Raw genomic sequence first — 24496 nt, 5'->3', positions numbered from 1 at the left:
CCCAAGAAATCCCAAGACTTTAATTACTGCCAAAGGTGTAATTTTATATTTCAGTTTTGTATTTTTATCAATTTGCTAAAATGTCTACAAACCTGTTTTTGCTTTGTCATTATGGGGTATTGTGTGTAGATTGATGAGGAAAATAAACAATTTAATCAGTTTTAGAATAAGGCTGTAACATAGCAAAATGTGGAAAAAATGCTCCCCATGTAATCACTTAAGATTGCACTTTTATATACCACGCATCGTAAGACTGTACAAAACCAACATTATCTTATTTTGTATACATAAAAATCTCCCAATGGTATACAAAATCTGCCAATGATATAACGATTTGATAGAAACGCAATACAGAACTCATATATGCTCTGAATCTACAAAGAGAGCTGTATTCGAGTGTATACTCCGGAAAGTAGCTATTCTAAGGGACATACGTCTTTATTTGAATCCAAGTTTCTCTGGATACATAACATTAAGTTATACAGATCATCAGATGGAGGTGGAACTGTATCAGTGATTTTGACCAGATAAACAGATCAACTGCAGAGAAGGAGCACCTTATGTACTGACCTATGGTTATAACTAGGTAAGACCATGTACACAATCAAAACGACCTTAGATATATGCTTAGTTGCAGTCAAACCAGCTCATAAATGTCTGTCAGTGTTATGAATACTTAGTAGAACTGTAATACAAAAACCAGCTACCCTCTGAATGGATACATAGTTTGCATTGGTGTGTATTCTCAGAAAAAGTACTTTTCTACTGAAAAGGTTATATAAATACCAGAATTTCTATAATATCCTCCAATATTGTATATGTGCAACATATTTTGACATTGTGGATACTATGCTATTTGGTTTGAAGTGACTTAGAGGTTTCGAGGGTGCTTTCTGAAAAATGCTGCCATAGCACCCACCACACCCATTGTTTCACCAACAGTGATGCTGGTGCTGGCTGTGGGGTAAGTAAACAAAGAAAACTAAGCAATGTTTTAAGTCAATGTCTCTCAGGATCACTTTTTGAAGTGAATTGAATGACTTTGTGTCAATAAAATTAAGTATATTTAGAATGTTGGTGTACTACCCTTTTAAATGGCAGTTGTTTTTACCAGATAAATATGAAAACATTAATATTTACTTACATTCTGAAAACTAAATTATACTTTTATCACATTATGGTAAATTGGCCTTGTACTACCATGGAAATAATGTGGATTGTACTTTGGAAAAAAACTGCACTTTATATAAAGGAACATTATATATTTTCTTTTAGAAAATTTAGCTAAAATAAGTACTATTTATTTCAGATAACATTAATTACATGTCTAAATAATGATGTTTTAATAAGTTTGTATTTTTCTATGATTGTTGCTTTTTCCAATAGTTTCGCCTTTGAGTAAATTTGACCCTAGTTGGTAATTGGCGTATGTAAAATACGTTGGTAGCTTGAGGTTTAATGGAGACATGGCAGTGCACTTCAGGTAAGGCGTTACTCATAGAAACTAAACCATCAGCAGCATCCAGACCAGGGCCATGAGGCCCAGAGAGGAGTTCGTTGTGGAGGCTCCCGACGGTGGCAGGGCTGTGGATGAGCTGCCCTGGGTTGTCACCACCCGGCCGTTGACAGGCTTTTTGTTTCTGAAGACGTTGGTCATCAAGTCGGAGGTGGAGTTGTGGTCAATGTGCAATTTTGTGCTGAACAGATCAATCTGAGTGGAAAAGGTAAATTAATTACTGGATCATAGACATAAGTGTGACATCAGGCTGGCCAAATGGTTTAACCCACTGTCAGTTCAACATCTAGTTTCATCTAGTTTCAGTAACGTGAAATCAACTGAAACTTTGAGGAAATTGGTGTCTAAAAAAATAAATAGATCACTAAAACAACAACTTTAATTTATGTCATTGCATTGGATCAAAACGAGACACATTTCTGAAACGTGTGTACAGAGACCATATCTTAATTTGATCATCCTGTTGTTGCAGGAACTTTCCTGCAGAGTAAAACATGCAAACTTGTACTGTGTTCAATATTTTAAAAGGCTTATAAAGTTTAATTTCCACTTAAACATTTCGAAGTTGATTTTCCTTAATGAAAATGTACCATCCCTTTACAAAATGTCCATGTATAACCCATATAACAATTAATATTTCCTGTTGATGCAGGACTATTTTCCTGCTGTGCGAAACTGGCTCAAATTAAGATACAGGATCTGTATGTTCATGACTTCTTGCAGAGCCAATTAATAGAGTACATCACATAGACCAGGTTTCCATCCAACCTAAAGTACATGTCAGATATAAAGTTTAACGGCAGAAAAATGTGTTAGTAAACCTCCCAAATGTCAACAAAACATAATATGTTTGCCTCTTAAGGATCTTCCATTTTTTGAAATTTTCACCTAAAATGAATCTAACTGCCTGTAGCTCAGGACCTGAAACAAGGATATGCATATTCTTGATACCATTTCAAAGGAAACACTTTGAAGTTTGTGGAAATTAATGTAGGAGAATAACACATTTTATCTGGTAAAAGATAATAAAAAGATAAACATTTTTGGTATTTTTTTTGTACCATCATCTTTGAAATGCAAGAGAAAGGCCATAATGTATTATTGCACCCCAGTGCAGTTCTGATTTTGGACACTAGATGGCAGAAATATGTGTGCAAAGTTTTAGACTGATCCAATGAACCATTTCATTTCTGTTCATTTTTTAAAATCAAGACTGCCCAAATGTACCATTCAACAGTTTGGCGTCACTTAGAAATGTCCTTGTTTCCTATGAAAACATACATGAAATGAGTTGCAAAATGAGTAGGAAATATAGTCAAGACATTGACAAGGTTATAAATAATGATTATTCATTGAAATAATAATTGTGTCCTTCAAACCTTGCTTTCGTCAAATAATCCTCAATTTGCAACAATTCCAGCTAAGTAGACCTTTGACATTCCAGTTCTCAATTTGTTGAGGTAATCTGAAAAGATTTTACCCCATTCTTCCTGAAGCACCTCCCACAAGTTGGATTGGCTTCATGGGCTCTTCTTACGTACCATACGGTCAAGCTGCTCCCACAACAGCTCAATACAGTTGAGATCCGGTAACTGTGCTGGCCACACCATTATAGACAGAATACCAGCTGACTGCTTCTTCACTAAACAGTTATTGCATAGTTTGGAGCTGTGCTTTGGTTCATTGTCCTGTTGTATGAGGAAATTATCTCCAATTAAGCACCGTCCATAGGGTATGGCATGGCGTTGCAAAATGGAGTGATAGCCTTCCTTCTTCAAGATCCCTTTTACCCTGTACAAATCTCCCATTTTACCACCACCAAATCACCCCCAGACCATCACATTGCCTCCAACATGCTTGACAGATGGCGTCAAGCACTCCTCCAGCATCTTTTCATTTTTTCTGCGTCTCCCGAATGTTCTTTGTGATCCGAACACCTCAAACTTCGTCTGTCCATAACACTATTTTCCAATCTTCCTCTGTCCAGTGTCTGTGTTCTTTTACCCATCTTAATCTTTATTTTTATTGGCCAGTCTGAGATATGGCCAACATCCCAGAGTCACCTCTTCACTGTTGACGTTGAGACTGGTGTTTGCGGGTACTATTTAATGAAGCTGCCAGTTGAGGACTTGTGAGGCATCTGTTTCTCAAACTAGACACTCTAATGTACTTGTCCTCTTGCTCAGTTGTGTACAGGGGCCTCCCACTCCTCTTTCTATTCTGGTTGGAGCCAGTTTGCGCTGTTCTGTGAAGGGAACAGCGTTGTACGAGATATTCAGTTTCTTGGCAATTTCTCACATGGAATGGCCTTCATTTCTTAGAACAAGAATAGATTGATGAGTTTCAGAAGAAAGTTCTTTGTTTCTGGCCATTTTGAGCATGTAATCGAGCCCACAAATGCTGATGCTCCATATTCTCAAGTAGTCTAAAGAAGGCCAGTTTTACTGCTTCTTTAATCAGAACACCAGTTTTCAGCTGTGCTAACATAATTGCAAAATGGTTTTCTAATGATCAATTAGCATTTTAAAATTATAATCTTGGATTAGCTAACAACGTGCCATTGGAACACAGGAGTGATGGTTAATGATAATGGGCCTCTGTACGCCTATGTGGATATTACATTCAAAATCAGCCGTGTCCAATAATCATAGTCATTTAATAACACCAATAGCCAATAGTCATTTACAACATTAACAATGTCTACACTGTATTTCTGATCAATTTGATGTTATTTTAATGGACAAAAAATATAATTTTCTTTCAAAAACGTGGACATTTCTCAGTGACCCCAAACTTTTTAAAGGTAGTGTATATATATATATACATATATATGTTATATATATATATGTTGTAAAATAGATAAATGGGCTCCAACATACATACAAATATATATATATATACACACACACACATACTACATGACCAAACGTATGTGGACACCTGCTCATCAAATATCTCATTCCAAAAGTCATGGACATTAATATGGAGTTGGTCCCGCCCTTTGCTACTATAACAGCCTTCACTCTTCTGGGAAGGTTTTCCAGTAGATGTTGGAACATTGCTGAGGGGAGTTGATTCTTTTTAGCCACAAGAGAATATGTGAGGTTGGGCACTGATGTTGGGCGACTAGGCTGGGATCGCAGACGGCGTTACAATTCGTCCCAAAGGTGTTTGATGGGGTTGAGGTCAGGGCTCTGTGCAGGCCAGTCAAGTTCTTCCACACTGATCGTTGCAAACCATCCCTGTATGGACCTCACTTTGTGCATGGGGGCATTGTCATGATGAAACAGGAAAGGGCCTTCCCTACTTAAGGGACGCAAATGACATTTGCTGTATGATTGATAAGGATCTCCATATTGCAAATGTACAGTCCCTTACTAGACGTCCGCGAATGCCACGGGCCGTGCCCCAGGGTCAGATCTTCCGGGAAGTCATCAAATAAAGTCTTTTGGACATTTGGTTTCCGTTTTATAACATTTTCAAATTTTGGTCATTTGTCCTCTGTCCCGGTAAATTCCACCAGATGGCGAATGGCTTCTTATTACAAATGTACAAAACATCACCAATCATGACATGGCCATTTCTCCTAAACGAAAAAGACTTTGAAGACGAAACTTGGTGAGCATAGGTTTGGCCTAATGGGCTGTTAGGCCAGAAACATAATGGCTTCGAGGCCTCAACGCTTTTTGAGTTAAGGCCATTTTTCTGGGAATAAAGGTCAAAAACGAAAATAGACCGCTAATTTGACTGCTTCATTTAGTTTAACTCTGACTTGTGTGATAAGTTTGTCTCTCCTCATTTGATAGTAAAGAAATGAACCACCACAGGTGAGTACACATCATGGTTGGGCTTTAAAAAAATATCAGACATTTTGAACATCCCACGGAGCACCATTAAATCCATTACAAAAAAATTGAAAGAATATAGCACCACAATAAACCTGCCAAGAGAGGGCCACCCACCAAAACTCCCGGACCAGGCAAGGAGGGCATTATTAACTTCTTGTCAATAGGGGGAGCTGTTAGCACTATTTTTTTCTTGGTGTTGCCAAATTAAACTGCCTCGTACTCAATTCTTGCTCGTACAATATGCATATTATTATTACTATTGGATAGAAAACACTCTCTAGTTTCTAAAACCGTTTGAATTATGTCTGTGGGTGAAACAGAACTCTTTCTGCAGCGAAATCCATGACAGGAACTGCGAAGGTCTGAAAACTAGGCTCTGTTCTCAGATCAGTTTAAAGCTCTGTATGTATCCTATGGGTCGACATGAACTGCACCCGCCTTCCCCTGGATGTCAGTAACCAATGAGAAGTGGAATGGACTTTCTACGTAGTTCTCAGAGTTTATAAAAGGCCAAGGAACGAGGGGAGCTCTCTTTTCGACGTTCGCCATTACGCAAAGAAAGACCTCAGGATGGCATTTTGAAACGCTCAGTTATCGACCTTAGATATATCCGTCTGTAATTTAATTCGATATAGGTGTTAGAAACATCATAACGAAGCTATTTTAAACCGAGTTATATCAGTTTATGCGAGTATATTGCTATTTTCGGAATTTCCTCAGTATTGCGTTTTGAGGATTTGGGCATGTTGGGGCCACATAGCTATTGTTAGCTGCTATTTCAGAAGTTGAAGACGACGTTTTACAACCAAGCAACGATTCTTTTGGACAAAGGACCACTTGGCCAAGATTCTGATGGAAGCTCGTCCAAAAGTAAGAGCTATTTATGATGTTATTCCGTATTTATGTGGAAAAATGTAAACGGATTTGTCCGCCATTATTGCGGCACTAGTCTGGCTGTAACGCACACTGTATGTCTAGTAACGTTAATTTTAAAAATCTAACTCAGCGGTTGCATTAATAACTAATGCATCTTTCATTTCATGTCCAACCTGTATTTTTTAGTCAAGTTTACGATTATTTATGGATTAGATTAGGTGCCTTTCCAAGATGGCGCCGGCCAGAATGCATGACCTGTTGCTACTGATCACATTGTATAACCACGATTTGTGCTGCTAAATATGCACATTTTCGAACAAAACCTATATGGATTGTGTAATATGATGTTACAGGACTGTCATCTGAAGAATTCTGAGAAGGTTAGTGAAAAATTAATTTATTTTGGTGGTGAATACGTTATCGCTATGTTTGGCTGGAATCAATGCTGTTGTCTGGTTTGCTATTGTGGTAAGCTAATATAACGATATATTGTGTTTTCGCTGTAAAACACTTAGAAAATCTGAAATATTGTCTTGATTCACAAGATCTGTGTCTTTCAATTGCTGTACGCTGTGTATTTTTAAGAAATGTTTTATGATGAGTAATTAGCTAATACACGATGGTCTCTGTAGTTATTCTAGTCATTTTAGTGAGAGTTGTGATGGGGGCTGCAATTGTAAACTATGATTTATACCTGAAATATGCACATTTCTCTAACAAAACCTATGCTATACAATAAATATGTTATCAGACTGTCATCTGATGAGGTTGTTTCTTGGTTAGTGGCTATTTATATCTTTATTTGGTCGAATTTGTGATAGCTAGTGATGGAGTCAAAAACTGGTGGAGTAAAAAAAAAAGTGTCTTTTGCTAACGTGGTTAGCTAATAGATTTACATATTGTGTCTTCCCTGTAAAACATTTTAAAAATCAGAAATGGTGGCTTGATTACCAAGATGTGTATCTTTCATCTGGTGTCTTGGACTTGTGATTTAATGATATTTAGATGCTACTATTTACTTGTGACGCTATGCTAGCTATGCTAGTCAGCTTTTTTACTGGTGGGGGTGGTGGGGGGTGCTCCCGGACCCGGGTTTCTGAGGAAGTAGAGGTTAATCAGAGGCAACAAAGAGACCAAAGATAAGCCTGAAGGAGCAGCAAAGCTCCACAGCGGAGACTGAAGTATCTGTTCATAGGACCACTTTAAGCCGTACACTCCACAGAGCTGGGCTTTACAGAAGAGTGGCCAGAAAAAAAGCCATTGCTTCAAGAAAAAATAAGTGTGTGTGATTAGGCAACCCTCATGAACTGTAAATCAGTCATTTCTCCCATCAGATTTCCAAGAAAAACTCACACACACACAGCAAAGATGGAGTGACACAGTGTGGGGCTTAAAGACACACAGAGCCTGCAATATCCAATCAAATCAAATTTTATTTGTCACATACACATGGTTAGCAGATGTTAATGCGAGTGTAGCGAAATGCTTGTGCTTCTAGTTCCGACAATGCAGTAATAACCAACAAGTAATCTAACCTAACAATTCCATAACTACTACCTTATACACACAAGTGTAAAGGGATAAAGAATATGTACATAAAGATATATGAATGAGTGATGGTACAGAACGGCATAGGCAAGATGCAGTAGATGGTATAGAGTACAGTATATACATATGAGATGAGTAATGTAGGGTATGTAAACATAAAGTGGCATAGTTTAAAGTGGCTAGTGATACATGTATTACATAGAGATGGCAAGATGCAGTAGATGATATAGAGTACAGTATATACATATACATATGAGATGAGTAATGTAGGGTATGTAAACATTATATTAAGTGGCATTGTTTAAAGTGGCTAGTGGTACATTTTTACATAATTTCCATCAATTCCCATTATTAAAGTGGCTGGAGTTAAATCAGTATGTTGGCAGCGGCCGCTAAATGTTAGTGGTGGCTGTTTAACAGTCTGATGGCCTTGAGATAGAAGCTGTTTTTCAGTCTCTCGGTCCCTGCTTTGATGCACCTGTACTGACCTCGCCTTCTGGATGATAGCGGGGTGAACAGGCAGTGGCTTGGGTGGTTGTTGTCCTTGATGATCTTTATGGCCTTCCTGTGACATCGGGTGGTGTAGGTGTCCTGGAGGGCAGGTAGTTTGCCCCCGGTGATGCGTTGTGCAGACCTCACTACCCTCTGGAGAGCCTTACGGTTGTGGGCGGAGCAGTTGCCGTACCAGGCGGTGATACAGCCCGACAGGATGCTCTTGATTGTGCATCTGTAGAAGTTTGTGAGTGCTTTTGGTGACAAGCCGAATTTCTTCAGCCTCCTGAGGTTGAAGAGGCGCTGCTGCGCCTTCTTCACAATGCTGTCTGTGTGGGTGGACCAATTCAGTTTGTCCGTGATGTGTACACCGAGGAACTTAAAACTTTCCACCTTCTCCACTACTGACCCGTCGATGTGGATAGGGGGGTGCTCCCTCTGCTGTTTCCTGAAGTCCACAATCATCTCCTTTGTTTTGTTGACGTTGAGTGTGAGGTTATTTTCCTGACACCACACTCCGAGGGCCCTCACCTCCTCCCTGTAGGCCGTCTCGTCGTTGTTGGTAATCAAGCCTACCACTGTAGTGTCATCCGCAAACTTGATGATTGAGTTGGAGGCGTGCATGGCCACGCAGTCGTGGGTGAACAGGGAGTACAGGAGAGGGCTCAGAACACACCCTTGTGGGGCCCCAGTGTTGAGGATCAGCGGGGTGGAGATGTTGTTACCTACCCTCACCACCTGGGGGCGGTCCGTCAGGAAGTCCAGGACCCAGTTGCACAGGGCAGGGTCGAGACCCAGGGTCTCGAGCTTGATGACGAGTTTGGAGGGTACTATGGTGTTAAATGCTGAGCTGTAGTCGATGAACAGCATTCTCACATAGGTATTCCTCTTGTCCAGATGGGTTAGGGCAGTGTGCAGTGTGGTTGCGATTGCGTCGTCTGTGGACCTATTGGGTCGGTAAGCAAATTGGAGTGGGTCTAGGGTGTCCGGTAGGGTGGAGGTGATATGGTCCTTGACTAGTCTCTCAAAGCACTTCATGATGACAGAAGTGAGTGCTACGGGGCGGTAGTCGTTTAGCTCAGTTACCTTAGCTTTCTTGGGAACAGGAACAATGGTTGCCCTCTTGAAGCATGTGGGAACAGCAGACTGGGATAAGGATTGATTGAATATGTCCGTAAACACACCAGCCAGCTGGTCTGCGCATGCTCTGAGGACGCGGCTGGGAATGCCGTCTGGGCCTGCAATAGTTACCTTCGTTCGAACTATCAAAGCACCGTCAGACCTAGAGCTCTAAAACTTTAGAAACCTGTTCTAGACCTCAAGTTGATAGTGCACAGTGAGTTATGTGGCTCTAGAAGGTTCTCAGACCGGGAAACAACCTCGTACGTTTGCATTAACTTCAATTCATTTTGACCATCGCGAAAATAACAACATTTAGAAAAGTCCCAGAGTCGCAAGACTAGGTGCATTGAAACCGCCTCGGCCCATAGAGACGGACCCTAACGTTTCTGTCCGATAGCTTATTCCTTGACCCCCTAGCAAAGCCCGTAAAAAGTGGATTTTCAGCACCAATTAAGGTCGCTGCTCCGGCTTCGAATGACCTATCGAGCCGGAACTCAGGATTCAGGGTTGCCACAGCTACGCCTATACATAATGTCAGAACTGGATTCGCAGCTAGAACGTAACTACGTGTGTTATGTTTTTATTGTGGTTTAAACAGAAGGCACTGTGAATTTTGGGCTTTCTCTGAAATATGTGATAGTTGGCTTCTATTCGGGTTGGACAAAGTGGGTTTGATGTCAGAATGATATATTATTGACTGATGGACGCTGACTTGCTGGCTGACTTTTGTACATTTGCAATATGTTTAAACAGTGAAAAAACATCACATTATGGACATGATGAAATCAACACAACGAGCGATGGAGAGGAACCACTATCACTGCCCGGCCATCCCGAGTTCATCGGGCCAGTCAATTTTGCATTTCTGCAGTATTTTTGAGCATGTCAAAATCATGATGTAAATGCCCATTGAAACATATTGCAAATGGACAGCCGTGCGCCTGGAACGGATTACCAGGATGGAGCACCCCCCACCCGTGCCCATCCAATGGCCCCGGTCATTTTGGATGTTTTTTTCCAAAAATCGTTAAAAAACGACAGTCCCACTTCTCCCTCATCATACATGACAAATAGACATCCTAGGTTGATTCATGGCTTAACATAGTGCTATATATCATTTGGGCAGTATAAATGCCATTTGGACATGGTTCACTGACTTTTGGGTTTGGAAACCGACTTCCTATGATCGTACATGGCAAATGGACATAACATCCTGATTTGGCACTTTCAAATTGCATTTGGACATATCTTATGGCATTTGGCAATGGTTCACTGACTTTTGACTTTGACTTTTGACTTCCTATGATATCATATTGCAAATGGACTAAACATATGCCTTATGGACAAGTCAAAAAAATATGACAAAGGTATGTTCATACAGTTCTTATATATGTATAATTGACCCCCAAAAAAATCAAAATAATCTCAAAAAACAGTCCAGAAAGCATTTTTTTAGAGGGTGATATTTATTTATTTATTTAATAAAAATTTGACACTTGGGTCTGCACTTGATGTCCATTTGCAATATGAACATTTACGGTGGAGTGCACTCGCCCTCCTTTGGATTTTTGCTATATGACACGTGGCATTTGCCATATGCCATTTGCAATATGGTTTGAATGAATTGCTGTCCAATTGAAGGGTATTTGCCATTGTTTATATGTTTCGCCCAATGGCAATATGTTCCCATTCATTTTTGTCCAATTCAGGGGGGTATTCCCTTACCCAAACTGTTGTCATAAAGTTGGAAGCACAGAATTGTCTAGAATGTCGTTTTAATATACGGTATAATAGTATATGCCATTTAGCAGATGCTTTTATCCAAAGTGACTTACAGTGGCTTGCGAAAGTATTCACCCCTCTTGGTATTTTTCCTATTTTGTTGCCTTACAACCCAGAATTAAAATGGATGGGGGTTTGTATCATTTGATTTACACAAAATGCCTACCACTTTGAAGATGCAAAATATATTTTATTGTGAAACAAACAAGAAATAAGACAAAAAAATGAAACTTGAGAATGCATAACTATTCACCCCCCCCCCCCCCCCCCCCCAAAGTCAACACTTTGTAGAGCCACCTTTTGCAGCAATTACAGCTGCAAGTCTCTTGGGGTTTGTCTCTATAAGCTTGGCACATCTAGCCACTGGGATTTTTGCCCATTCTTCAAGGCAAAACTGCTCCAGCTCCTTCTAGTTGGATGGGTTCTGCAGGTGTACAGCAATCTTTAAGTCATACCACAGATTCTCAATTGGATTGAGATCTGGGATTTGACTAGGCCCTAACAAGACATTTAAATGTTTCCCCTTAAACCACTCGAGTGTTGCTTTAGCAGTATGCTTAGGGTCATTGTCCTGCTGGAAGGACTTCTAGTCTCAAATTTCTGGAAGACTGAAACAGGTTTCCCTCAAGAATTTCCCTGTATTTAGCGCCATCCATCATTCCTTCAATTCTGACCAGTTTCCCAGATACTGCCGATGATTAACTTCTTGTCAATATGGGGGCGCTGTTTCCCCATTGGAAAAAATAGTGCCCAAATTAAACTGCCTCGTACTCAATTCTTGCTCGTACAATATGCATATTATTATTACTATTGGATAGAAAACACTCTCTAGTTTCTAAAACCGTTTGAATTATGTCTGTGAGTGAAACAGAACTGGACTTAGAGCAATTTTCCTATGAGGATTTGAAAATGCTGAAATCTGCTCGCTGTTCCCAGAACAGTTTATTAATTTGCCTGTCCTCTATTGGTTGAGATGCACTGCATATGCCTTCCCCTGGGTGTCAGCGAATAGAGGGACTTGAAAGGGAGTCTCTAGGCAGATCTGAAAGTTTATAAATTGCTTGGAAACGAGGTGTCCCCTCTTTTGACTCTTCGCTCTGACGCAGGGAGGATCTTGGCATGTCGTGCTAGAAGCTCCTGTTTTAGCTCTTAGATATATCCGGCTCTGTTTTTATTCGATATAGGTGTTAAAGACATCATAATGTTGTTATTTTAAACCGAGTTATATCAGTTTATGTCAGTATATTGCGATTTTCGGGTATTTCATTTCCTGGCGTTCTAGGGGGTTGGGTATCTCTCTCTCTCATGCTAATGTTTACTGCTAATTGCAACGTGGAAGAGGACGTTCTCCAACCTAGCAACGATTCTTTTGGACAAAGGACACCTTTCCCAAGATTCTGATGAGAGTTCATCAAAAAGTAAGAACTATTTATGCTGATAATTCGTTGTTCTGTTGAAAAATGTCAAATAATAATTCCGCCATGAATTTCGGTGCGTCTCGCCTTAGCGCACGCTGTATGCTTGAAGTAACGTTAATTTTAAAAATGTAACCCAGCGATTGCATTAAGAACTAATTTGTCTTTCAATTGCTGTCCAACCTGTATTTTTTTAGTCAAGTTTATTAATAGTTTTCGATTAGAATAGGTGCCTCTCCAAGATGGCGCCGGACAGATTGCTTGAGGTTTTGGACACTATTCTCATTGTATAAGCACGATTTGTGCCGCTAAATATGAACAAACTCTATATGCATTGTGTAATATGATGTTATAGGACTGTCATCTGAAGAATTCTGAGAAGGTTAGTGAAAAAATTAATATATTTTGGTGGTTTATACGTTATCGCTTTTTTGTCTTGAATCAATGCTGTTGTGATGTTTGCTATTGTGGTAAGCTAATATAACGCTATATTGTGTTTTCGCTGTAAAACACTTAGAAAATCTGAAATATTGGCTGGATTCACAAGATCTGTGTCTTTCAATTGCTGTACGCTGTGTATTTTTAAGAAATGTTTTATGATGAGTAATTAGCTAATACACGATGGTCTCTGTAGTTATTCTAGTCGCTTTGGTGAGAGTTGTGATGGTGGCTGCAATGGTAAACTATGATTTATACCTGAAATATGCACATTTTTCTAACAAAACATATGCTATACAATAAATATGTTATCAGACTGTCATCTGATTAAGTTGTTTCTTGGTTAGTGGCTATTTATATCTTTATTTGGTCGAATTTGTGATAGCTACTGATGGAGTAAAAAAATGGTGGAGTAAAAAAGTGGTGTCTTTTGCTAACGTGGTTAGCTAATAGATTTACATATTGTGTCTTCCCTGTAAAACATTTTAAAAATCAGAAATGATGGCTGGATTCACAAGATGTGTATCTTTCATTTGGTGTCTTGGACTTGTGATTTCATGAACATTTTATTATATGATATCCCTGTGGCTTTAGGCTAGGCTATGCTAGTCAGCTTTTTTGATGGGGGGGATCCCGGATCCGGGTTTGTGAGGCGTTAGAGGTTAACATCCCCACAGCATGAGGCTGCCGCCACCATGCTTCACTGTGGCGATGTTGTTCTCGGGTGATGAGAGGTGTTGGGTTTGCGTCAGAAATAATGTTTTCCTTGACTGCCAAAAAGCTACATTTAAGTCTCATCTGACGGGAGTACCTTCTTCCATATGTTTGGGGAGTCTCCCACATGCCTTTTGGTGAACACCAAACGTATTTGCTTATTTTTTTCTTGAAGCAATGGCTTTTTTCTGGCCACTCTTCTGTAAAGCCCAGCTCTGTGGAGTGTACAGCTTAAAGTGGTCCTATGAACAGATACTTCAGTCTCCGCTGTGGAGCTTTGCAGCTCCTTCAGGGTTATCTTTGGTCTCTTTGTTGCCTCTGATTAATAATGCCCTCCTTGCCTGGTCCGGGAGTTTTGGTGGGTGGCCCTTTCTTGGCAGGTTTGCTGTGGTGCTATATTCTTTCAATTTTTTTAATAATGGATTTAATGGTGCTCTGTGGGATGTTCAAAATTTCTCATATTTTTTTAAAGCCCAACCATGATCTGTACTCTCCTGTGGTGGTTCATTTCTTTACTATCAAATGAGGAGAGACAAACTTATCACACAAGTCAGAGTTACACTTAAACTAAATCTTTAATAGTGAGATCTTTGCAATAGCAATGGCTTGTCTACGAATCACCGTCTCTTTGATGATTCGTTGAGAGCGGCGAGACAAAAGTACAAAGGTCTTTCATAGCCAAGTTCCACCCCCTAGTCAACATAACAAATCACAGATGTTTTGAACGGGTCACAAGGTAAGACTTTTTAAATGAGAATTGAGTATCCCGTAGCCAGATAGCATTCGCTATAAATTATCGTTCAGTTTGGCCCCTAAGCCGAGGTTCCACTCTCGTTCCTGGTACTTCATAGCACAAAAACACCAACTCATCCAATGGCATAAATCAATTGTCAACTCCAGATACTCCCTTCTCAAGTAAAACCCCTTCTTGACCCCACTCCTGGACAAGCTCACTGAGGGTAGTGAGCCTCTAGGTCATACACTATCCCAGGATAAGTGCAACATTAGAGATGACATACAATGGTTCCAGACACTACCACACACATCTCCAATGCCAAGGGAGAGAGTGACTGGCGCACAGACATTGTGGAGACAAGTAATTGGTTCCCCATTAATCACGCCATCCCTTCACATGGTTTAACCTGTTTGGGCTGCAGGGGCAGTATTGAGTAGCCGGATAAAAGGTGCCCATTTCAAACGGCCTCGTACTCAATTCTTGCTCGTACAATATGCATATTATTATTACTATTGGATAGAAAACACTCTCTAGTTTCTAAAACCATTTGAATTATATCTGTGAGTAAAACAGAACTCCTTTTGAAGCAAACTTCCTGACAGGAAGTGGAAAATCTGAAATCGATGCTCTCTTCTAGGGGCTGCCTATTAAAGTCCTTGATATTTATTCATTTAGATGCACTTCATACGTCTTCCACTAGATGTCGACAAGCAGTGAGAGAAGAAATGGAGTGTGTAACTTGATCTGGACTCGAATAAATGCTCTTTGTATGACGTGTCACCAGTTTCCTGTTTTCTGGAGAGCGCGTCAAGGGACCTGGATTTGCCTTCTGATAAGCTGTCGTTATGGACGACTAATATCTCCGGCTTTGATTTTATTTGATACATGTGACAATATCATCGTAAAGTATGTTTTTTCAATATAGTTTAATCAGATTATTGAAATTTTTTCGGGAGTTTTGCCGTGTTCCGTTCTCTTTGTTTGTCGACGATGGAGAGATTCGCGCCACTTGGCAAGTGTGCTTGCTAAATCGAGAGGGAAAAAGGCTGTTCTAAATCCAAACAACGATTGTTCCCGACAAAGGACCCCTTGTACAACATTCTGATGAAAGATCAGCAAAAGTAGGACCCATTTTATGATGCTATTTCATATATCTGTCGAACATGTTGTGCTAGTCGTTTGCGCCCAGATTTTGGGTACTCTCTCGCTATACCTAAGCTGAATGTCGTAATGAAGTTATTTTTAGAATTCTAACACGGCGATTGCATTAAGAACTAGTGTATCTATCATTTCCTATACAACATGTATTTTTTAGTTATGTTTATGAATAGTTATTTGGTCAGAATATGTGTGTCAGAAAAAGTGTCAGAAAAATATCCGGACGTTGTGGGAAAAAGATGCTACGTTAGCACAATGTATAACCACTGATTTCAGCTCTAAATATGCACATTTTCGAACAAAACATAAGTGTATGTATAACCTGATGTTATAGGACTGTCATCTGATGAAGCTTATCAAGGTTAGTCAAAAATTATATATCTTTTGCTGGTTTGTTACGATCGCTAACTTTTGCTGCTGGGGAAGGGCTTGTGTTTCTGGCTATTGTGGTAAGCTAATATAACGCTATATTGTGTTTTCGCTGTAAAACACTTAAGAAATCGGAAATATTGGCTGGAATCACAAGATGCCTGTCTTTCATTTGCTGTACACTATGTATTTTTCAGAAATGTTTTATGATGAGTATTTAGGTATTTGACGTTGGTGTCTGTAATTATTCTGTCTGCTTTCGGTGCAATTTCTGATTGTAGCTGCAATGTAAACTATGATTTATACCTGAAATATGCACATTTTTCGAACAAAACATAGATTTATTGAATAACATGTTATAAGACTGTCATCTGATGAAGTTGTTTGTTGGTTAGTTTGGTTGGTTCTTGGTTAGTTAGGTTGGCTTTGTGCATGCTACCTGTGCTGTAAAAAATGTCTGTCCTTTTTTGTATTTGGTGGTGAGCTAACATAAATATACGTGCTGTTTTCGCTGTAAAACATTTTAAAAATCGGACATGTTGGCTGGATTCACAAGATGTGTACCTTTCATTTGCTGTATTGGACTTGTTAATGTGTGAAAGTTAAATATTTCTAAAAAATATATTTTGAATTTCGCGCCCTGCACTTGAAGTGGCTGTTGTCATATTGTGGCCGGCCTCGGGCTTGCAGCCAGAAGAAGTTAAGAATAGGTAGACACATTCACATATGAAGACAATGTTCCCTCCTGTCCTCTTCCCTTTCTGATATTCTGCATAGCACCAGGGACATGTGAAAGACAAGCCTGACCTCTCCCCTCTCTGGGCCCCAGGTGACTGAGCCACAGCTGAGGGAAGAAGTGCAACTGCCAACACCAGAGTCTGAAGGGATACATTCTAATAACAAGTATATCACATAAGCATATTATGCAGATAAGACATCTTAATTATCTATGTTACACAACTAATTCTGATTCTTCCGCCACACTCCACAACTTTGTCCCTGACCTTTTTGGAGAGCTCCTTGGTCTTCATAGTGCCGCTTGCTTGGTGGTGCCCCTTGCTTATTTGTGTTGCAGACTCTGGAGCCTTTCAGAACAGGTGTATATATACTGAGATCATGTGACAGATCATGTGATACTTAGATTGCACACAGGTGGACTTTATTTAACAAATTATGTGACCTCTGAAGGTAATTGGTTGCACCAGATGTTATTGAGGGGCTTCTTAGCAAAGGGGCTGAATACATATGCACGCACCACTTTTACGTTATTTATTTTTTTGAATTTTTTTAAACAGGTACTTTTTTTCATTTCACTTCACCAATTTGGACTATTTTGTGCATGTCCATTACATGAAATCCAAATAAAAATCTATTTAAATTACAGGCTGTAATGCAACAAAATAGGAATAACGCCAAGGGGGTGAACACTTTTGCAAGGCACTGTACAGTCATGAATGCATACATTTTATATATGAGTGGTCCAGGGACATGAACCCACTACCCTGATATTACAAGCACCATGTTCTACCAACTGAGCTACAGTACAAAGGACCAGTAGTGTTAAAATTTCCCTTCACTGGAACTAAGAGGCCTAGCCCTAACCATGAAAAACAACTAGTCCTCCTTCACCAAACTTTACATTTAGTACAATGCATTGGGGAAAGTAGCGTTCTCCTGGCATCGCCAAACCTAGATTAGTCCATCGGAATGCCAGATGGTGAAGCATGATTCATGACTCCAGAGAACACGTTTCCACTGCTCAAGAGTCCAATGGCGGAAAGCTTTACACCACTCCAGCCGACGCTTGGCATTGCTCATGGTGATCTTAGGTTTGTGTGTGGCTGCTCGAATGGAAACCCATTTTATGAAGCTCCAGATGGAAAGTTATTGTGCTGACGTTGCTTTCAGAGACAGTTTGGAACTCGGTAGTGAGTGTTACAACCAAGGACAGATGATTTTTACGTGCTACTCACTGCAGCACTCGGCGGTCCTGTTCTGTGACCTTGAGTGGCCTACCCCTTCACGGCTGAGCCATTGTTGCTCCTAGACATTTCCACTTCACAATAATTGCACTTACAGTTGACCGGGCAGCTCTAGCAGGGCAGAAAACTGACGAACTGACTTGTTGGAAAGGTGGTATCCTATGACGGTGCCACTTTAAAAGTCACTGAGCTGTTCAGTAAGGCCCTTCTACTGCCAATTTTTGTTTTTGGAGATTGCATGGCTGTGTGCTCGATTTTATACACCTATCAGCAACAGGTGTGGCCGAAATAGCCGAAGGGGTGTCCAAATACTTTTTAATATATAGTGTCTATATACAGTATATGTATACACAGTTCCTTCAGAAAGTATTCAGACCCCTTGACTTTTTCCACATTTTGTTACGTTACAGCCTTAAAAACATCATCCTCGAGATGTTCCTACAACTTGATTGGAGTCCACCTGTGGTAAATTCAATTGATTGGACATTATTTGGAAAGGCACACACCTGTCTATATATGGTCCCAGAGTTGACAATGCATGTCAGAGCAAAACCAAGCCATGAGGTCAAAGGAATTGTCCGTAGAGCTCTGGCATAGGATTGTGTCGAGGCACAGATGTGAGGCAGGGTACCAAAACATTTCTGCAGCATTGACGGTCCCCAAGAACACAGAACCTTCCAGAAGGATAACAATCTCTGCAGCACTCCACCAATCAGGCCTTTATGGTAGAATGATCTGATCGAAGCCAATCCCCAGTAAAAGGCACATACATGACAGCCCGCTTGGAGTTTGCCACAAGGCACCTAAAGACTTTGGCCTGAATGTCAAGTGTCACGTCTGGAGGAAACCTGGCACCACCACTAAGGTGAAGCATGGTGGCGGCAGCATCATGTGTGGGGATGTTTTTCAGCGGCAGGGACTGAGATATAGTCAGGATTGAGACAAAGATGAACGAAGCAATGTACAGAGAGATCCTTGATGAATACCTGTTCCAGCGCGCTCCGGACCTCAGAATGGGGCAAAGGTTCACCTTCCAACAGGACAACGACCCTAAGCACAGAGCCAAGACAACGCATGAGCGGCTTTGGGACAAGTCTCTGAATGTCCTTGAGTGGCCCAGCCAGAGCCCGGACTTGAACCCGATCAAACATCTCTGGAGAGACCTGAAAATAGCTGTGCAGCAACGATCCCCATCCAACCTAAAAGAGCTTGAGAGGATCTGCAGAGAAGAATGGGAGAAACTCCCCAAATACAGGTGTGACGAGCTTGTAGCGTCATGCCTAAGAAGACTTGATGCCTTAATTGCTGCCAATGGTGTTTTAACAAAGTATTGAGTAAATGTGATATTTCCATTTTTTTTATTATTTTATTTTATAATTTTTGTATTGTGTGTAGATTGAGGGGAAAAAAACTATTTCAAAATGTAAGCCTCTAACAAAATGTGGAAAAAGTCAAGGGGTCTGAATACTTTCCGAAGGCACCGTATATATATATATATATGAGCTATTCTAGGAGGTAGAAATGTTATTCAGTTTATTGTAAAATTGTTTCACAAACTCACCAAGTCCTGGCTGACTTTGATAGGGTCCTTGAACACGGTCCAAACCACAGTCTCATTGCAATTTGGAGTAGTCAGTGATCCATTGTAACGGTAGTATTTGGTACGGTCCACCCCTTCCAGGAGCTCATCCAAGGAAATAGCATGAGTAATCTTCACAATATCATCTTAACGAAGGAAGAAAGAAAAAACATATACTAAAATCATATGCTACTGAAATTGAACAATAAAATCACTCATTTTGAATTCAAAGAGAATAACAAATCCCTCTTCCAAACTTTATTTTGAGGAAGTAGTTCTTGATCAAATCAGAACCAGTCAAATCTCTCCTCTCACCTTTTAGTGTGATGTTGGCCAAGTATGATGTCAGAGTATTCCAGGCTGCTGGTGAACCAGTCACATTGCCCGGCATGGCCTGTTGCAAAAAATGTACTTTAATAACAAAAATCAGCAATAAAACATTGAAATGCCCAATCTAAAATGGAAAAATGGATGCCATTTCTAGGAAGGTTAAAGGATCCGCTCACCTCTATGAAAAAACCAAGAGCAGCGAGTCCCGTGCTGTCTGTAACGGCCGTGGTCGTGTTACCGTTGTGCGAAGACTTGGCATTTACTATGTGCAACTGAAAAGTGAAGCATAACAGTTGATCTAAAAAGTTATCTGAATCCATTGGAAAATTCAAACGTTGTAATGATACATTTAAAAAAGGTAGACTACAATCTGCCATATTTAAAGCTTTTCAAAGGTCATTTAAATTAATGATATATATATGCCCCCTGATTTTGAGGAATATAATTTATAAATGCCTCATAAGTTCAGTACAACCGTCAGACTATTGCACTATCTATGAAAATCTGAGAGTGGTTACATTTACCCATTCGTCAGTTTTCTAGTAAACCAAGTTGCGTGGCTGCAGTTTGGCTGGGGGGGGGAATAATTCACACTGTACTAAGCCTAAACAAATAACTTGACATTGATCCATGGCAGTATGGTATATGTACATCAGTGGAGGCTCCTCAGAGATGGAAGGGGAAGACCATCCTCCTCAGTGAATTTCATGAAAATAAAAAGAGTGAAAGATTAAAAAAGTTATCCTTTTTAGATAAAACTATACTCAATACAGTATATTCACATCACCAAATAATTGATTAAAACACACAGTTTTTCAATGCAGGTCTACATTAGCCTCAACAGCACTCTTTATGGTAGTACCATGGTGTAGCCAAAGGACAGCTAGTTTTCCTCCTCCTCTGGTTCTCACCTCCTTCTATAGACTTACAGAGTAATTATGACAACTTCTGGAGAATGTCCTCCAACCTATCAGAGCTGTCCAATAGAAACTGTCCAATAGATGTCCAATAGAAACTCTCGTTTGCAACTGTTGAACTAAGGATTACACCCTAGATCAGCTATATGCAGGCAAGCGTGTGCAAGGCAGTATTGAATGTGTCACTGTCTGTCACATCTCAACATTTTCTCTTAACCTGTGCACCTACTGTACGTTGTAAACACTTTATTCATAGGCTAGATTGTAGCAACCTCATGATGTGTATAGGGAACAATTGAGTATCATGTAGTAGCCTAAACCTATCGATGTTACATTGAGCTGAGTGAATGGAATATGAATGACACTCATCCAACATGCTGTAATAGAAACAAGGCCATGCTCATAAATGTTTTTAATCGACCTCCCTCATCTTAAACGGCACCAACCGCCACTGATGTGCATCAGTATGAGAAGTGTCACCCCATGTGACATGGGCTAAATTCAGATTCTCTACCCTGCTTCATAACTGTACTCATACACTTCCTTTCATGAATTTAAAAGGAATGGACTAGTGTTTGCAATATAGTGGAAACTCCCTCCAGCCATGCTTGCATCAATCCATGAAAGAGTGAGGGGGGCGTGAATGAGGGGACACTTCTGGAGAAGGTTAGAGAATCGGAAAGCAGTAATGTTGTGTTGAACCTCCCATACCTCCATGGGGTAGCGTGTTCCATCCACTGTGTGCTCCGACCCAGGTACTGAGGTACCGTTCCCCCAGTGGAGGTGAAACTGCAGGCTGTCATAGGCCTCAGACAGTGCCCCACCTGTAACCTGGACGCCACTCCTCAGCTTGACTATGACTGAAAGAAAGAAAACACCAACAAAACGAGAGGAATTGGTTCAATTTCTAACAAATTCCATGTTTGGTACATAGAGTGCATTTGGAAAGTATTCAGATCCCTTGACTTTTTCCACATTTTGTTAGTTACAGCCTTATTCTAAAATATAATAAATAAATAAAACGTCCTCATCAATCTACACACACTACCCATAATGACAAAGTGAAATCAGTTTTTTTGAATTTTGGAAATGTATTATAAATTAAAAACTGAAATACCTTATTTACATAAGTATTTAGACCCTTTGCTATGAGACTCTAAATTGACTTCAGGTGCATCCTGTTTCCATTGAGCATCCTTGAGATGTTTCTACAAATTGATTGGTGCACACCTGTGGTAATTTAAATTGATTGGACATGATGTGGAAAGGCGCACACCTGTCCCACAGTTGACAGTGCATGTCAGAGCAAAAATCAAGCCATGAGGTCGAAGGAAATGTCCATAGAGCTCCGGGACAGGATTGTGTCGAGGCACAGATCTGGAGAAGGGTACCAAAAAAATTCTATAGCATTGAAGGTCCGGAAGAACACTGTGGCCTCCATCGTTCTTAAAAGGAAGAAGTATGGAACCACCAAGATTCTTCCTAGAGCAATCAGGGGAAAAGGCCTAGGTCGGGGAGGTGGCCAAGAATCCGATGGTCACTCTGACAGAGCTCCAGAGTTCTTTGGTGGAGATGGGAGAACCTTCCAGAAGGACAACCATCTCTGATGCACTCCACCAAGCAGGCTTTTATGTTGGATTGGCCAGAAGGAAGCCACTCCTCAGTAAAAGGCACATGGCAGCCCAACAGGCACCTAAAGACTGTCAGACAATGAGAAATAAGATTCTCTGGTCTAATGAAACCAAGATTGAACTCTTTGGCCTGAATGCCAAGCGTCACAACTGGAGGAAACCTGACACCATCCCTATGGTGAAGCATGATGGTGGCAGCATCATGCTTTGGGATGCGGTAGGGACTGGGAGAATAGTCAGGATTGTGGGAAAGATTAATGGAGCAAAGTACAGAGAGATCCTTGATGAAAACCTGTGAGAGTTATCAGGATCTCAGACTGGGGGCTATGGTTCACCTTCCAACAGGACAACGACCCTAAGCACACAGTCAAGACAGCGCAGGAGTAGATTCAGGACAAGTCTCTGAATGTCCTTGAGTGGCCCAGCCAGAGCCCAGACTTGACCCGATCTAACATCTCTGGAAAGACCTGAAAATAGCTGTGCAGCTATCAAACCTGACAGAGCTTGAGAGTAACTGCAGAGAAGAATGGGAGAAACTCCACAAATACAGGTGTGCCAGGCTTGTAGCGTCATACCCAAGAAGACTCGAGGCTGTAATCGCTGCCAAAGGTGCTTCAAGAAAGTACTGAGTAAATGGTCTGAATACTTATGTAAATGTGATATTTCCATATTGTTTTTGAAAATAAATGTTCAAAAATGTCTGTTTATTATGGGATATTGTGTAGATTGATAAGGGGATTTTTTTTTTTTAAAGGCTGTAACATAAGAAAATGTAGAAAAAGTCAAGGGGTCTGAATATTTCCCGAATGCACTGTATGTACCAAACCAGGAATTTTCCTCAAGTGTAGACTTTGAGTGTATGGATTGAGAGGCAAGGCATCCATCCATTCTCCTCACCAGTTTTTCCAGTGTTCTTGATATTCTTCATTGTATAATTGTCTCCGTATTTGGTGAAGGTGAAGGTTGTCAGGGTTGCATCAACCACTGCCGATGCGGAGACAATGTTGATGGGAGACTGTCGCGATCCATTGCAATGTTCTGTGGCAATGGTGGGCCAAGTGGTGTCACCTTAACATATAATCAATCATACCATGGTGTCAATGTACCGTATGTTTATAAGGGTCACATTATATGCTAACACATTAATTATATGGTCTGTTATCCACCACCATCACAATCATTTCAAAGCAAATGCTTCATGTACAATTTGTGAATACAAATTACACTGTAACCAATGGGTAAAACCAATACTTACCACAACTAGGATCATGGTAACACCACGCTGATAAGAAGGGAAAAAGTTATGCAAAGTGTCACAAAAATAATAGTAGGAGACAGTCACAGGGCAACAAAATAATATAATAATCACTTACAACCGCCTGCAGCACTGATTGCAGTGAGGACAAATAGAGCCGCATTGATAACCACAAGTCGATTCATCTGAAAGCAAGGAAAAGACAATTATAAAGGATCCATTTGACTTTTATTTCAATATCCACAGACGTACAGTTTTGATCCAGTATGGACCAGCCTTAATTTCAATGTCCACAATATCCACAAAGTTCAAAAACATAGACGTGTGTGATTGGTTCAGATTTGGTCCCGTCCGGATCAGCTTTGATTTGACGCAAACATAGACGTCTATGTTTGTGGACGTTGCGGACGTTATGGACGCTAAAATCAAGGCCATCTGTGGATGTTGAAATCAAGGCCAGGGCGGACTGACCATATTTCAACCACCTTTTAACATCCTTGGCAAGTTTGGACCCTACTCAACTATGCTCTACTGTACTGCCGTGTACTGTGCTGTACTGTACTCTCCAAACTCTTTAAACACAGACATTTATGATTGGTTCAGATTTGGTCAACCAAATTTGGTCTTGTTCGGGGGTGGAGCTCATTAGTATAATACGCAGTGTACTTTGCAAGTGTTTATTTTACATTTACATTTTGGGCATTTAGAAGACTCTCTTAAAATCTCTCTGAGATAGGTGGGACATTAGCGTCCCACCTGGCCAAAATCCAGTGAAAATGCAGAGCGCC

General features: G+C 40.4%; 1 protein-coding gene across 1 annotated transcript; it reads right to left on the bottom strand.

Annotated features, from left to right (window-relative positions):
- Window positions 1–1504: 1504 nt before the first annotated feature.
- Window positions 1505–23893, bottom strand: LOC120055645 (carbonic anhydrase 4-like). Its single transcript, XM_039003535.1, has 8 exons — window positions 23827–23893; window positions 23709–23735; window positions 23351–23521; window positions 21534–21682; window positions 20082–20177; window positions 19891–19969; window positions 19558–19721; window positions 1505–1711 (listed from the first exon to the last, which is right to left on the bottom strand). Exons 1-8 carry the CDS (start codon window positions 23891–23893, stop codon window positions 1505–1507), a joined length of 960 nt encoding a protein of 319 aa, XP_038859463.1.
- Window positions 23894–24496: the final 603 nt, after the last annotated feature.

The sequence above is a fragment of the Salvelinus namaycush genome, chromosome 11 (genome assembly GCF_016432855.1).
Source record: "Salvelinus namaycush isolate Seneca chromosome 11, SaNama_1.0, whole genome shotgun sequence".
Classification (NCBI taxonomy): Eukaryota; Metazoa; Chordata; class Actinopteri; order Salmoniformes; family Salmonidae; genus Salvelinus; species Salvelinus namaycush.
Note: the sequence above shows the minus strand (reverse complement) of the source record. Positions and strands in the feature narration are given on the sequence as shown.